Genomic DNA, 16,841 nt, shown 5'->3' on the forward strand with positions numbered 1-16,841 from the left:
ATTTGCGACAACTGTCTGGAGGGAAGTATCTTAGCACACCAGGTCTTGTGTGTCCCAGGACACTAACAGCCACTGCTTCATGTAAATCTGTCAGCGACGTTTCCCCAGCTCAAGTGCTAATTTTAGAGTCGGTGTTTCCATCCGTTGCCACATTTGATTAACCCGAAACACGGTTCAGCCGCTTCGCGAGTCACTCGTGTGAACATGGCAGCACCTCCTTCGTGTCCCAGGCTTGCAGTCAGACCTGAGTTTGTTTGGCATCTGACTAGATCATAGCAGCTGGAAGCTGGCACTCAGCACTGGTGTAAAGAAATAGATACGTCCACCTCACATTCGGAGAGAGAGAGGGATTAAAGGGCAGACAGAACAGCTCGGCTAGCTGGGTTGTTTGGCTGAAGTGTCCCACCTGTGCCTTCCCCCAACACGGCTCCTCTTCAAACCCCTGACTCACTAGATGAAGTCTTCGAGGCAGATTCTTAGCTGGTGTAAGCAGCACTACAGTCATTTACCGGAGCCAGTGATCTAGCCTGTAGCAGATGCGTCTAGTAAGTGCAGTTACACTGTGAAATGTTGGAGAAAGGTGTGCAGGGGAACATGGGGAGCCCACCGCGCATTCAGACTAAGCAAAGAGTTTATTGGGTGGAGGGGAGAGAAAGAGACTAGCTCCCTATGGGCAAGTGCTCACATCACTGAAACCACTAAGAGTTGGCAGTAATTGGCAACGCCGTAATGCCTGCCTCTGCAGAGAGGACTCAATGGGCCAGGGAGACAGCTCTTTCTTGTCCCCTGGAGCTGGCCAGCCTAAGATCCATCAATGGGGCAGCACACGCTGCACCTGCTCTCAAGGGGAGAGGAGGACTTTAGCCCCTAGGGCCATCAAGCTGGTACTTTTCCTGTCATCCCCAACTCACACAGAACAGGCCAATGTACAGTTCAGGTAGGACAACAGCATGGAGTAGGCGATGAGCACAATTGGACCTTTCATTGCTACGGCAGCAATTTTCTCCACTTGTGGTGAACGGCTGTTCAGATCCCCAGGCTGCGTGCACAGGAAGGAAACGTCCGTGGGTGCAAGCCGTCAGGTGGCTAGCGTGAGGTTTTCAGGAGAAGGATCAGTTTCCATTGCAGATATCCAACTGTCACTGCCACTCCTCCAATGGGATTTGAGCAGATCGCTCTAGAAACTTGGGTGGATTATATCACTGTGGAAGTCTCTCTCTCTCGCTATTTAAAAGATATCGTTTTAATAACATGCATTGTATTACTCTCCCTACAAGATACAACACAGCCCACTCCAACCATTTATCTGCTTAGCATAAAAAGCATATAGTTTTAGCATGTACGCAGGTTCTTATCCACGCCCAAGCACTGTAGGGCTACGTAAAAAGTTTTGATGGAAAATGACAGAGGAAGGCTGGGCCAGTTGTTGGGCAATAGATAGGAGACCAGAGTTTGTTTCCTGCTCTGACACAGAATCCCTGTGTGACGACAGACTGAACAGCCGACCATAAGTGACTTTTCCCAGGTAATAGCACTTCCCTACCTCATAGGGCTGTTTTGAGATCAAACATTAAATGTTTGTGAGATGCTTAGTTCTAGTGTAGTGTAAACACCCAAGATTAAACAGAGAGGTGCATAAATGTCTGATGAGCCAGGTGTCTATTTGCAGATGTCTTTTCTACTTGCACAAGTTATCAAAGAAACATACTGGGACTTTGATACCCTACTTCCTTCCTCTTCTCACACAACACAGAAAGCCAGGATACGTCCAGGCAATATGTAAACTCTGGGAACTACGGGTTTTCTACAGCCATATATGAGATCACATTAAATGTGTTCTAAGGATGGATTTCAAAGCCTAGATGCTATGGTGACTGGCACACTGCCTACTGCCAAAGGACAGACTGCTCACTAGACTGCAGTATAGTCTTTGTTTGTCAACTATGCAATGGATAGACCAGAACAGACTGGAGTAAAAAAAGATACACGAGAAAGTTCAAGACAAGGGAGTTGGAGATACTCATGGGAACAGGCTGCGGTTTTGCTTGACCCTAGATTGGGTCCCTACGAAGGGGAGAAACTGGTCTAATGTAGTCCAGCCCGAATGCATAAGATACTATATGTCAGTAGCAGAATGTATCATCATCATCACCACCACCCCCACACACCACTGTATCAGGAAAAGAATTACCGCTAAGATTTTCTAAACAGCATATAGAGGATTTAGATCCATCATCCTTTAAAATTAATGGAGGGGCAACTAAACCCTCTAGGCCATTTTAAACATACCAACCATCCACAGAAAGGCTGAGGGAATAATGTAGCTGAGAATTCTTACCTCTTTCGGTTTGCAAGTTGTCCACAAGTATTTGGTAATTTACAAATGTTATATTCAAAATTACTGGCCAAATAAAACCTGTCAACTCTCCGATCTGCATGTTTATCTTACTATACTATGCACAAAGCACACTTCATATCCCCAGTAGGGACTGCATTACAACACAAAGCTAAAGTGGAACTACATAGCCAAGAGACCCTCAGAGACTAATACAAGCATCTCATTTAACCTCCATCAATTTAAGGATATTTAAAAGCATGTATGTCATGGCTATTCTCAGTCCCATTGTAATTAAGTTGTGCACGCACCTGGCAGAAAGTTGGGGCATTAAAATGTGTCACCAGCCACCTATGCAATTAGCTTGTTTGCCACCTGAGTGACCAGTCCCATCGTGGGACAGAAAGTTATTTGTTTAGCTGCTTTGCTGTGACCTGATGGAGCAGAATGCAGGTAGGAGCCGAGACTCCAGGAGGCAGGCAATGAGAGGGAACCAACTGGCTTTCACGAGGCACTCAGCAATAGATTTTAAGATGAGCTAAGGAGAGTGAAAATGGTGAAAGCCTTGAGTTGCTATTACGGCGGAACGGACAGCAGGTTAACTTACTGAACAGTAGCAACAGTCCAGACCTCAAAAGAGAGGGTTATGACCAGTCCACATCGTGATCAGACTAGTAATTTTGGAGTAAAATCTAAGCACGCTCAATGTCGTGTTCTGAGCAAGGGTCTGTCTGCAGAGCTCAATTTCAAAATAAGCTGGTTGCATTTAGCAGATTCAAAACGTGGCTTTAGGAACCTTGACATTTCTTATCCCAGCCCACTCGCCCCAAAGTTGATTTTGTGTGTGTCGGATATACTGGATACACACGCTTACTTCAGCCACCTGGTCTGATGGAGAGAATTTCACCTTTCCATTAGATTTCTTTCACGTGCAGCTGCTTTCATCATTTAAGTTGGGGTGGGTCTAGACCGCACTTTGAGGCCTCTGGTGCATTTTATGAATATTTGTAAAATTCAGTCATACGCGTTCAGCCCTTTGACGCTATGTAGGTGCTGTGGGTCATCATTAAGGAAAATGAAACTTGACGACTGTGCATGGCTAAGCATTCTAAACAAAGCAACAATAAATGCAATATTGCTACAAAGTAACAATACATAAGCCATTACATACACATTATATCACACTCGCAGCAAGCACCTCAGGGCAGGGACTTCCTCTCCAATGTGGTGTACAGCACCAAGCACCCCATCTGTGCTAATCACACAAATACAATTGCTCATACACTCTTTCCTAACACTAGTAAAAAACAAAACAAAACAAAACAAAAACCAGGGAAAGTCAAGCATCTGAGACAGTTTTCACTGCAGAGTCTTATACCCCCAAGGAAACTAGAACCTGCTACTATTTTGGGGCTTCTGGACAATATTAAGAATTATTTGCGATGCAATCATGCACAAAATGTGCTAAGTGCTGGTCTATTTGCCTAAGTGGAAGATTTTACAGGACCTGAACTACATAGAATTTGCACAATCTTCTCCCTTTTGCTTTGCTCTGACTGAAGAACATCTTCTTGATTTAAACACAGAAGCTACAGACACAACAGAGCTGTCCTCCTACCTCACCATAGCGGTCAAGGCTCACCAACCCCAGGAGCATGCAGAGAGTCGGTCGTTAGTCCACAGAAACCACAGGGCAGCTCAAAAAGAAGGAAAGGTTGAAGGCACAGGAGGGAGGGTTAGGAGGACTGGGATTTGGAGGAGAGTCTGCTGGTCAATAGGAGAGCGCCAGTCTTTAGCATCCTCAGGCAGGTTTGGCCAAGGTGACGGAGCCGGAGTGGTTTCGAACTGAGGAGTGACAGCTGAAGTTAAAAACCAACACAGCCCAGCTTATTCTGGAAGGGGGGGGTGGAGAGAAGAAAAGGAAGTCATCTCATTCTCTTATCAGCACAGAGCTGGCAGCTGTGAATGTAATGTTTAGAAGGAGCGGGGGAGGGGGGGGTTGAGCACACACACACACACACACACACACACACACACACACACACACACACACACACACACCCCCGTCTAGTTCAAGTGCAACTGAAGTGTGGCCTCCAGGACAAATGTGGTGGTGTGGAGCTCCTGCATCCCGATGGAGTTTCCTAGTGCTCCCTCCTCCGCACCTCTCCCTGGTGGAGAAGAGGCTGCAGAATTGATCCCAAATTCCGTTCCCGCTAGCGGCTCCCCGGGGTGGCTCTCAAGTACCACCATCAAAACCCACACAGGGCAGGCAACAGGAAGGAAAGATGCGCTTACGTTAAGGCACTTGGGCTGGGACTTAGGAAACCCGAGTTTACTTCCTGCCTGTGCCACAGGCTCCCTGTGGGACATCAGGAGAGTCGCTTCCTCCCTCCGCGACCCCATTCCCCATCTGTGAAACAAAGACGATAATCCTTCCTTTGTCTGTCTCGTCGTTTTACACGGCAGCTATTTAGATCAGGGGGTGTCTTTCACTACGTGTTTAGACAGCGCTTAGTGCAATGGGGGCTTCTCTGGTCTACCACAACAGTCATTTCAATACAACCCTGCTGCCTCTGTCTCTGCTGAACTGCATCAGACTCCCAAAGCTCCCTTTTTAAGAGCTATAGCCAGCACTCGGCAGGATGAGAGTGTGTGTGTGAAGAGAGTCTGGGTGCTGAGATACTAGCCAAGCAAGAATCTTGGTTCCTTTAAAATTCTGGCTGCAAGACTGAACTGCAGTCAAGACTGGCACAGCATCATTCTGGCTGGCTCCAACAGGGCCTGGGCATACGCTTCTAATCAGAGCTGCCCCTGGGTAGCCACAAGGGTATTCCTATCTTGCCCAAGGGGTGAGCAGGGCGTGATCCTGCTAAAGAAGACAGAGAAACACCCAGATCCACTCAATCAGGGCATCTGGCTACTGATTGGCAATCACAGCAACTGTGAGGAATAAATGGATTCAGAGCCACAGAGAGTGAGGAGATGGGAGAACTTCATTGCAACAAGCGAGACAGCCGGCAAAGGACAAAACCCTGCCGTTAATTTCCTCCACCCCAAGGATTCACACAGGGAAGGGCAACAAGCCTCCCTGGAATGAAGCCCACCCTCATGTGGGCTGGAGCACAGCTAAATATACATCAATCAGGGTATTCAATATCGAGGAACGTGGCAGCTTTTGCATCTGCGAGTGTTTAGTCCATTACCCAACAGGCACTTAGCACAATTATGGTTGCTCTGTGGCTAGCCTTTAATGTGCCAACAGAGCAGTTGAGGGACGGAAGAGATTAGAGGGCAGCAATATCCCAACCACAGAACAGTTCTCAGGCTCTGGGAGCCCTTGTTCCGTGCAAGGGCGTGGGTGAGCTGGGAAGTACCCTGCAGCAGGGGCGGAGGGGTACATGAAATCCGCTTGGATGGTAAGGATTCCAGTGAGGATTCGAGTCAGGTTCCTGCATGGTTCATTTGGCCAACAGCACTTGGCATGAAAACCTTCCCTTCCAGCCTGAGGAGCGACCTTACCTCAAACAGCCTGGGTCAGCAGAAAGGAGGGGAGAGGAGAACCGATGGACAGAATGAAACTTTGCCTGTAGGTAGCATTGAAGTGGAGGGATGACTTTCTGGGGGGATGTTTGGAATCAGACCCCAACCCCCAAAAGCTTGAGCCCCTGCCCCACTTTTGTCCACACACAAATCTGTCTGACTTGAGTCATTAAGCACTCAGGACCCAGGTCCTAGAACCCGGTTAATGGGGGTGGATCCCATTGGGACTCAGGTCCAAGCCATGTCATTTTACAGTGCGGACACAGCTCGGAATGGAGATCCGAGTCAGAAAGTCTGAACAGTGCAGTCTGGACATGTTGGCACAGCCGTGAGACCCCAGGCCAGTCAATGTAAACCCAGGTTCACAATGAAGCATGGACGCTAAAGCGTGGGTTTGGAACACCAAGTCCATTATACCAAGACCCAGGGAACCTGGGTTTGTGCACCTTGTAGATAAACCTGTCAAGGCCAGTTTCATCAGAGGATCTCCAAGCACTTCACAAAAGCAGGTTGTTTTCTCATTTTATAGTTTGGGAAACTGAGTCACAAAAAGGGGACTTGCCTCACAGGGAGTCAGAGGCAGGGCTGGGAATAGATTCCAGGACTCCCTACTCCCAGCCCAGTGCCTTAATCACTACAGCTGGTCAGAAATTTTTGGAGAAAGCTTTTTTTTTTTTTTTTTGGTGGGGGGAAGGTGGGAGAGGTGAGGGGGTCTGAAATGCCGATTTGTTGAAACTGGAACTTACAGTGGAAACGTAATGTTTTTGATAAGCTTTGGCTGGGAACATCTCAGGTCCAGGATGGAATTTGGGATCAAAATGAGAGAGAGGGAGGGAGGGAGACACCCCAGAATAGCCAATAGCCCAGTGGTTAGAGCACTTAACTGGATGTGGGAAATCCAGGTTCTAGCGCCTGGTCTGACCTGGGTAGAGCAAGGAGTTAAAGCTAGGTCTCTAACCACCTAGGTGAGCGCTCTAACCACTAGGGTGTTGGCCATTGTGGCATGGGCGAGCATCTGTCAATTTTTCCACAAATCACACACAGAAAAGTTTTGGTTTCACTCTGCAGTGGAATGGAAACAAGTGTTGAAATCTCAAACTATTCATGCAATGGAATTCTTGTTTGCCACCGGCCCAGCTATTCACACTTTCTGCTTCTCCTTTCATCTCCCTCTCTTAGTTGCTCTCAGTCTGTCAGCTAGAATGAAGGTGGAGGGGCCAGCACCGGGGGATTTGCCAGAGCCCATGAGCCCAGAGAGGACCATCTGGGAACTCTGCTATAGCTGATTGCACAGGCTTCTCCTGTGCGTTTCCTCCTGCCCCCTCTGTACCCTTTCCCTACAGGCCAGAGTGTGGTTGTGCCAAACCTACTATCCAGAAGCCATCCCCCTGGTACCTTGTCCGGGCCAGAAAAAGGGCAAGCTTGTACCCTCAAAACTTTCAGGGGCTTTTGTGCAGGCTTCATAATTCAGAAACACTGACCTTTTACACAACCTTTTTTCCATTCAGAAAAATCTTCCAAAACTCAGACTAAGCATATTTAGCATCTGATTCAGGCAAGATATTCAGAGACCACAAAGCGTCCAAATATGGTAAATTCAAGGTTACCTGGATGTCTAGCAATTACACGAATAAGCTGTAATTACACCACAAAAGGCCAGACAGTTACTTTCAACAAAAGCAATTTGTGCCTCCAGCTGCATAGAAAGACCGTCAGAACCATGAGTTAAAGTCACGGGAGCAGTCAATGCTCCGGTACTACACCCTTTAGTTCTCTGCCCACCCTTCAGCTGGTTGAGCCACCCTTCATGAACAATGGGCCCAATCCACCTCTCACTTATGCTAGTTTTGCACTAGTGTAATTCCACCAGTGTCGAAGGAGTTACCTTTGATTCACACCCATGTAAGGGAGATCAGAACAAGGGCAGTATGATTTTCGCCCTTTTTCCTGGTAGCAAGCTGCCTTTGCACCAACCCCGATTTCTGTTCTGTGTCTTTGTTACTTTCGACAAGGTGTTTGAATGACTTATTTTCAGACTCTGGATTGTGCAGAAAGGGCAAAAAACACCCCTCAGCAGAGATCCTGCGCAAGGTCAATGCACCACTTAAATCTCTTCATCCCCACTAAAGCCATTGGGGTTTAAGTGGCATATACACTTTGGATGGGACCACCACACAGTGGTGAATTTCACCCAAACAGTTGGTGTTGATTATTCACTGCTTGCACCACATGACTGTCACCTACCCCACCTAATATTGGTTTTGTTCCCTGTCTGGTTGACTGAAATATTTAAAAAAGTCTCATGACCAAGGGCCATCACTCTCTCAGCCTTCAGGATTCACCACCTTTTCCACAAATACCTTTGCAAAAGACCTAAGAGCAGCTTTGCCAACCCCAAGCAATTAAAAAAAAAAAAAAAAAGTCAAGAGTATGGCCCCCTAAAAAAAAATCATGATTAAAAGACGGGGGTTCTTCTTATTGGCCTTCTGTGTGAGCTGGGGAAGGGAGGAGAGAATCATATTTTCCAGATTTTCACACCCACCACAAAGGCTAGGAACGTTACGATTCTCACACAGTCACAGGATAGCAGGAATCAGGGATTTAAGACAAACCGCAAACATCATGGACCTCCACAAAATCCTCAAGAGTTGGCAACGCGGCCATAGGAATTTAGGAACTGCCCTTGGGGATCAGACCCATGGGCCATCTTGACCATTTGCCCTGATGGACAGCACCACGTGCTTCATAGACCAGGGCACTGCTCGTGAACAGAGGATAACATGACCACCCAAACAGCTGCATGTTACTGAAGGAGCCACAAGGCCTCAATCCCATTCTTCCCCAGGCATGTCTGTGTATCTCCATGTAGCTTATTCTAAAGTCAGTGCTGCCTGGAGGGGATCTCCCTATAAAAGGGTCAAGCTCTGGAGATCTTGCTGCAGGGTGGTGCTTGAGGCTGGCATTTTATTTTCTCCTTTACCTTCAGCTACACACACAAGACAGAGGTATTCCAGAGAGATCAACCCTGCAGCCTGCAACCCAACAGCACATAAGTCACAATATAATTTTCAAAGAGAAGAAAAACACTTCTCCACCCCCAGTCATTCAGAGGCTGAATACAGCTCTGTGGTGCCAAGGGAGATGCTAAATGGTGCCTCTCTAGTAATTAACAGCATCAGCAGTTTTACAACTAGAACATGACTTTCCTTTGTTTACTGCCAATGCTTCCGTGCAAACCTGAGCTTTAAAATAGAGACCGATTTCCTATTTGACACTCAAGCACTTTCCTCTTGGCTCAGTGCTGTGTGTGGGCAGACAGCGCTACCAATTAATGGTCAGAGATAGATGCAAGAGATAATAACTGTGATGATACTGGAAAGAAAAAGTAGGTTACATCCCAGGATGAAATGGGGCTGTACCGGACCTCCATTTTCCTTCTTGCTATGACTGACACACGCTAATATTTACACACACCAAACACATGTTTACTACCACATTTTGGGAATGGGTTATAACTCAGAAAAAACCCATTATAAAGCCACAAAAGTTCAGAATTAAAGGTGAACCTACAAGGAATCGAAACATTTTAAGTTATGAAACTCAGTCAAACCACCTTAACTCCGCTTCTTTGCCTGATTCTAACCTATTCATTTTTAGGCAGATAATCCTTTGTTTGTGGATTTTAGTGGGTGGGTCAATAAAGTTAAAATCAGTCTTACAACAGAAACTTGCTTCCAAACTTAGCTATGGAGTGGGTTACCAGTACTCCATGGGGAGGGAGGGGGGGGGGGGAGGGAAGGATGGGGGGAGTAGACAAACACACACTCACAGGCAGAGATTTTCGAAAGAAGCCTAATGAGTTAGGTGCCCAAATGCCACTGAAAGTCAATGGGAGATGGATACTTAACTCCCTCACATTACACTTTGAAACACTCAGGCTGTATTTTATTAAAAAAGGAACACAAGTCAGGAGTGGGGGGGGGGAGCGAGCTTCAGGATAAAATTTGTTCCGATTGGTATAGAAAATGTTTTTCCTTAGGCACTTGCCAGAAATCCTCCAACATGAGCCTAACAACTATGCAGCAACCGAGGCGAGAACTTTCTCCTGCAGTAAATATTTGTTTAAGCTCCATGGGAGGCGGTGGAGAGGAAATTGCTCTGCGCTTCCACGCTGGAGAAGGGCACGACCCAAACCACACTTCAACGCCAATAGCCCGACCGACAAAGAAGTAGGACGGACAGGCCGACCCCACAGAGGCAGATGCATGAACTTCATGTCGATGGGACTGCTCACTTGTGTAAAATTAAGCACGTGTGCAAGGGCTCAGGTTTGATTCACCCCTTTTGTTATTTCTGTGGAAGTGTCCACAGTCAGATTTGCAGTGAAGTAACCAAAGTGACTCAAAACTGATTTTGCTCTTTGGTCAACACGCAAACTTGCACCAAATCAGAACTCTTTGCAGGATTGGACCAAGGGACCAAAAGGAACAGGCAGCAACAGAATTAGGAAATTTGCTATTTCTCTCTCCACAGATTCCCTCCTTTTTTATAACAGATTATGCAACCAGAGCTGCAGAGCATTTCTAAACAGCACAAGATCTGCTCTTTTAGAAGAACAATAAAACCCATCACAAAGTGCCAGCAATTGCCCCACCCAGCAACATTTCCCACCCCCCAACTCATCAGTTTTGTGCACATCTCCTTGTCTATTTCACACTGGGGTGAGGCCGGTCAGATAAAGAAGGTGTCAACAGCTGCTGCTCTGCACATTGTATGCAGCACACACAGAAAAAAAAGCACTGTTAGCCCCCACTCCACCACTTCCCTTCTCAAAAGGAGATCCTGCCAAAAGCCTAGATGCTGGAATTATAAACGCACAATGCGGAGATTGCAGCCAAGAGAGAGCACTCCGTTCTCAAGGATTAATCTTTATAAAGGGGGAGTTAAAAGGGCCGGTTCTTGCATCTTCATAAATTTGATTAAGTTAAAATCACTGGAGGGGCGTAACCAGAACATGCCCCCTTCATCCTCTCCACTCAGATGTGTTTGAAATCCAGATCCAGTGGGCGAAACCACAAACCTAGCTCTCAACAGCCCAGTATTTGGGGGAAAAGGAACAAAGATCCAGCTCCTGATTTTGTGAGTTATGCCCAACTCTATTCTAAGAGCCAACCTGAAACTTCAAAGTTTGAGAATTTCATTTAACTCCTGTTTTACTTCCACCCAGTTATCTTAGTCTCTGCACTTCCTGGCTCTGTCCGGAGCTAGAATGACTAGAATAAGTCTATTCTTGCCAGATTTCCAGCCCACTTCTGCCGATGCAAGAGATTAGGAGAGGCATGTGGATTTGGAACATTCTGAAGTTCTAAGTAGTTTGTGTTTCCACTTCCCAAATCCTAATAGTCACCGAGAGCAATGTGTCAGGGCTAAGCAGCAAGCACGATCCTTTTACTGCTGCAGAGTTGAGATAGGAGCCTGGTTTCAGGGCATAAGTGAAATTAGCTTGGTTGGCTCAGCTTAGTTAACAAGCGGCTCTCTCTGATCTCTGCCAGATCATCCCCTACCATTCAGAACAAACGGCTAGCGAGATTCCAGAGGCTGGGTCTGGAACAGCAAATGTCATATTGCAGATTAGGACTCGAGGGCGGAGGGGAAGCTCAGCGAACTGCAGCCAGTCTTCCGCTTATAGAGTGTTCTCCTTCAGCAACTGGTTCACACACAAAATTTAAGAGCACTGGATCCCAAGGAAAGTGGAACAGTAACCAGCATGGAAAGAGTCTTGCAGGAACACAGGTTTAGCTGCCTGGCTGAAACGCCTGTGCAATGGCTTAGAGTTGACTTCCTTTGGGAGGTCCCTTGGCCAAAATGTTGGTGATGGTTTTTGGTTTTTTTGTTGTTGCTTTTTTAAGTTCCTTTGCTCCATCTGGTGGTTAGAAAGTTTTAAACTTTGCTGAACTGCCCACCAGCAGCTTCTTCCTACACATGAAATGTTAACTCAGCATCTTTAAAAAAAGCCCCACATTCTGACAAGTCATATTATAGCAAGACCTTAAGAGAGGCTATGAGAATAGCTCACCCCAAAGACTCACTTCTGCCCAAGACTCCTGCGAGGTGGACAGAGGTAAACGCACACTTTGAGAGGTGAGAATATGGGTGTGGGGAGCGACGGATGTTGGGACACCACGAAGCACCTTTATTAGATGCGGGACAAATGAGTGACGAAGACCTAGAAGGCCAGCAGATGGAATTTCTACTCGTGTTTGCACAGTACCTAGCCCAAAAGAGTCAACCACTGAGGCTCCTAGGTGCTGCTGCTACACTAACAATAATAAAGTCCCATTGGCTGCTCTTGGGCAGGTTAGTGAGACAAGGAGGCTTTTATTTCATTAAAAAAAAAGATAGCTGCAAAACTAATCACCTGTCACTGAGTCACAAATCCAGCAGTTCCCACTACTCAGCCCCTGTCTTCCCCATCTCGGGGCCTCTCACAGCACACCCCAACCAACCCTTCAGCTTCCTCTGGGTCCCCTTAGAAGCTCTTGCGGGTCACCCCTGCTCTGCCATGCACGTGTTCCTGTCTGAATGGCGGCCGACATAACCTTGAGAGACACGGACACCCGCCCAAAGGGGCATCCGACAGCTCAGCAGATTCCACAGTGCTCTTTGGGCTACTCCAGTGGTACAGAGGGCCCCAAAGCATTCAATGGGCAGTGGGTAGGGGGGGCGGTCAGTGACACTGTCCATGCTCTGCCAGTTCTGAAGGCAGACAGATGCTCACTTGTTCTCTCTCAGGGCTGCCAATCCAGCATCTTTCCCTCAGTAATAAACTCACACAAAATCAACCTGAGCAAGAACAGCTATTGCTGCTGCCAAGAGAGTTGCCCAAAACCTTTGCTAGGCCTTTACACGCACGCACACTTTCCTCTTTATCAAAACCCAACACTGCCTGGACACAGCACGTGGAGGACGTTGCTCTAGATAGAACAGGGAGCCGTCGGCATCGCGAGCGGGCTAAAGGACGTCTGCTGCATCAGAGGAGTTTTGTAGCTGCGAAGCTAGGACTCCGAGGAGAGACAGCTGGGACATCCGCATGGAACCAACACAGACACCCATCCTGGAAGGGCAGGGAACCTCTGGCATTTAGGAGACAATTTAAGCCTTAGAAAGCAGAACAACCCCTTACAGTTTGACACAGAGAGGCTGAATGATCTGGCCTCCTCTTTGCTCGGTTCAGGGAACAGAGCCTGTACTCTGACAACAAAAAATTCAGCGGCACTGACTCATAATCACCTCTTCCCCCTACCACCACCACCCACCCGCTGAACAACGAGGATCTTGCAGCCAGGATTTAGCCGTCTGTTTGGTGATAATGAAGACGCGAATTCAACCCACTTCCCTGTAGCACTACCCAGCTAAACAGGGTTCCCCAAGAGCAAGGAGGGGGCAATCTTAAAGAGGCTCATCTCAGTTACACTCAGCAACATTAGCCTCAGCCCAAGCTCCCTCCACCTTGGCATTAGAGTGAGCAGAAATCTCCTCTCCTTCTGTTATCTCCCGCCCCGACACCACATGGTCACGTGCATTTCTTCCGGGCCCCTGCTCGGCTGTCAGGATGATATAACAGGACGAGCTAATTAAACGAGGGGTTTATTTTGGTCCCGGGCAGGGTGACAAGGCAAAATATAGCCCATAACAGGCCTGTGTCGCCTCTGAAGAGCTGCCAGGGTTATTTTTTACCTCCATACATCATGAAGAATTGGAGAGGATTAAAAAAAAAAAGAAACCGAACAGGGCTATATTTAGAATTTAATCAGTGGCAGGGCGGGTTATGCGTCTGAGGGAGGAGGCTAATATTTAGGGAAGGGGGTGAGGACAACAGCACTCGGGCAACTGCTGTACATGGAAAGGACGCTGCTTTGATCAGTTGCAGGTCTCTTGTTTTGGTCTCTTTCACAAAAGAGCAGCCTGTTGTCACTCTGCAACCTTATCTTTGATCGGGTCCTTCCCACCCCATCAGCCTCTGCCCAGCAGGGGACAGTGTACTGATTTTGCCAGTCACGGGGCATGCTGGAAATCAAGACAAAAATAGTCCTTCCTATTAAACTACTGCTGAAGGAAGGGATACGTTCTCCATCATAGCTCCCCAAAGAAGATGCAATGCAGGGCTCTCATCAAAACTCCCTTGACACTAGAGAGCTTTCAGGTCATTCGAGAACCACCCACCATTAGCCCAGCTTCCTTGGAAATAAACAGTACTGACAACAAACTGGTCCTCCTACGTGCCCAATGCACAAAGGACAGGGGTACGTTACAGGACAAGTTAGCGAGATCTGGTTCTTGAGCTCAAGGGGCAGCAGCTCATCCCTTTTGCTCTGGAGGTCCCCGGTTTGATCCCCCGTCTGGGTGGCCATCTCACACGTACGCTCGAATCACGACACAGGCCCCTCCAAACTCATGATTTCTTAAAATATGAGTTTGTTTGGGGTTCTGTTGATTTGCCTCCTAGTTTCTCAGCCCCATATCATAGGAGCGTTACGAAACTTAATCCATTGCACCCCAGCATCTCAGCACCTCAGGAGGGAGGAGATGTAGAAGCACCTGGTACGATCCAGGAAACAAAAACACAGGCCAACAGGTTCAGACGGTGCTCCTAGAGTATTCAGCCGAAGTCTGACCATTGATTCCATGGAAGACGGTCCAGGGCTATTCAGTTGGAGCTGGTGTCCAGATTGCAGCTCCTCACCCCCGAGGAGGGAGGTTGATGACCCCCGAGTCAAGGAATAGATGCAATCACATGGGAATGGGGCCTCCCTGGGAAATGGTTTGGGGGAGATGCCCCCTTGTTCAATTTCCAGCAGCCTCTCAACATGCAGGTGGAAGGCAGGGTTCTTGTCCTTGCCTCTCGCTTCTAAGCGGCCAGCCTCCATTCTCACCCCCACACCCCCCTTTCACTCTAGCAGCAGGCAGGTTTCTTGTTTAGCTTCTGTTTATTAAGGCTGCTAGGAGGGAGGGGGACATCTTTTTATATCTAGCTGCTGGCTATAGCAAGCCTGAATTTATTTAAGTGCAGACTCTTATGTAAAAGCACAGAGGCGATTAGTAGGCAGCTAGTTATAGAGTCATGACACAATCCCCATTTAATAGCTGGAGAATTTCAACAGGTCAGGGATGGGAATAATTTCCATACCTTGTTATCAGGCAGCCATAGCTGGCTCTGATTCAGCTGGGGAGAAAGGAAGAGGGACTTCATGCAACCACTGTAATGCAACTCACCCGTCTTCTCCCCCAGCTATTGTAAAGCCAGAAAGGAGGAGGAGATCCTGCTGCTCTGGGACCACCTGGACTGTTCTTGGCTGGGATTATTGAAGAGGGAGAGAACGCCTTCTGTCCTGAAACTGAGACATCAGAGCCAAACTCTCTGCTGTCCACAGCAAGGACCCTGGACCAGACTAGCACACCAGGCTGAAAGGGATTTAAGGCCAGCCACAAGGAGGAGTGCAACAATCCCAAAGCACAGCACCTAGCACAGGGGGATCCTGGGCTCCGACTAGGGCTCCAAGGTGCTACGCTAATACAAATATCCAATGCGGCAGCTCCCTTTAAATTGGCCTGGTACGAAATTCTACATCCCAACGTTAACGCAACATCCCTAGGTGGTTGGTCGGTAATGGGGATTGAACCCAGGACACCAGGATTTAAAAGCACAAGCCTGTAAGCCAGCCACTAGAGGGGAACAGAGCCACATCGTGGGTTACACACAGAAAGCCGAGGTCATTTCCCCCACCCCTTTTCCTGAGAAGGGAAAACTCAGCTACATACCCCCCCTCCTCCCCCAATCACCACGGTAAATGATGGAGATTTTGCGCCGAGGTTGGCAAGTTTTCCCACGGCCTCTTCCGAAAACTGCTCTACACAACCAGCAAGCTCATGTAAAGACCTGGCTATTGTACGCCACTGCCCTCCCCTGGGGGGGATCCAGAACTGCATGGCGTGTGTGAGCGAGATGCACTGTACTTTCGGAGTGAGGGGAAGAGAATTCCACAGGAAGTTCCCGCTGGGCGTGGGGGTCATCGTCATGACAACAGGGAAGCGCTAGGTAGCCAGAGACTTGGTGCAATTAAAGTTGTTGCTGTTCTTTCCAACGGCCCTGTGCAACCACAGCCCAGAGGTGCCGGCTGAGGGTTACACACACATCCTTCCCTAAAGCCTTGAGCAGACGCGCCTGCCCTTCCTCCCGAAGTCAGCAAGCAGTCACATGTGCATTCAGTTTTTCTCTGGGGGGTTGGAGGGAGGCCTGAAGAGCAGGCTGGGAACCACACCCTGACCATCTCTTCCTGCACAGGAAGCCTAGGAGCAGATGCTTGCTACGAGATGGGCCCTTACCTGATATGCTATCAGGTCAGTTACAACTGCCAGCAGCCTTTCTAGAGAATCCTGCCGGCGTTTCCCACCCCTACTCGCACCGCTGCTTTCAGCCCGAAGAACCTGCAAGAAAACAGATTAAGTTAATCACTCCTGGCTGCAGCAAGCTCGCCAGCCCCAGCCTCCTGCGGGGAGCTGTCTCAGGGAGCATTGCCACGATTCACCCCGGAGCACGTGTCTGCCAGGAGTTACAAAACAGCATCTCAGCCAAGGGCACGGTGCAGCCACCAGGAGCAGGGGCTGCACCAGGCAAACTCTCAGTCCCTTTACCAGGGTGTCTGCTGTTCCCACCACAAAGCAGGTGAAGCTAATATATCAGAGACAGGGGGCCAAGGAAGGTAAGCTGTATTCCAAGCCAAGCACTTGGGTAAATTAATACAAGACAACTCTAAGAAATAGAAAAGCTTCTGCTGACCGTTGCTTTACATCACACACCTGGAGCAAATGGTGGAGGGCCGCATTGGAACAGATGGACTTACACAAGGGATGAATTTAGATCCTCCCATCTAAAAGGATCAGCGCTCCAGACCCAGAATAACCA

General features: G+C 48.2%; 1 protein-coding gene across 3 annotated transcripts in view; it reads right to left on the reverse strand.

Moving 5' to 3' along the window:
• The window catches only part of LOC137165815 (tyrosine-protein phosphatase non-receptor type 11-like), an 89,246-nt gene that overhangs the window by 59,520 nt on the left and 12,885 nt on the right, over positions 1-16,841 (reverse strand). The window contains exon 1 of one of the 3 annotated variants that reach the window (XM_067567277.1): positions 3,954-4,261. The exons of the other annotated variants lie outside the window; for them this stretch is intronic. Within the exon in view, the coding sequence (XP_067423378.1) occupies positions 3,954-3,961 (8 nt within the window). The 5' untranslated portion in view covers positions 3,962-4,261. Of the gene's footprint in view, positions 1-3,953; positions 4,262-16,841 lie in introns of those variants that run through there. 3 annotated transcript variants of the gene reach the window in all.

The sequence above is a fragment of the Emydura macquarii genome, unplaced genomic scaffold (assembly GCF_026122565.2).
Source record: "Emydura macquarii macquarii isolate MOO-44397 ecotype Brisbane River unplaced genomic scaffold, CSIRO-AGI_Emac_v2 contig_2768, whole genome shotgun sequence".
Taxonomy (NCBI): Eukaryota; Metazoa; Chordata; order Testudines; family Chelidae; genus Emydura; species Emydura macquarii.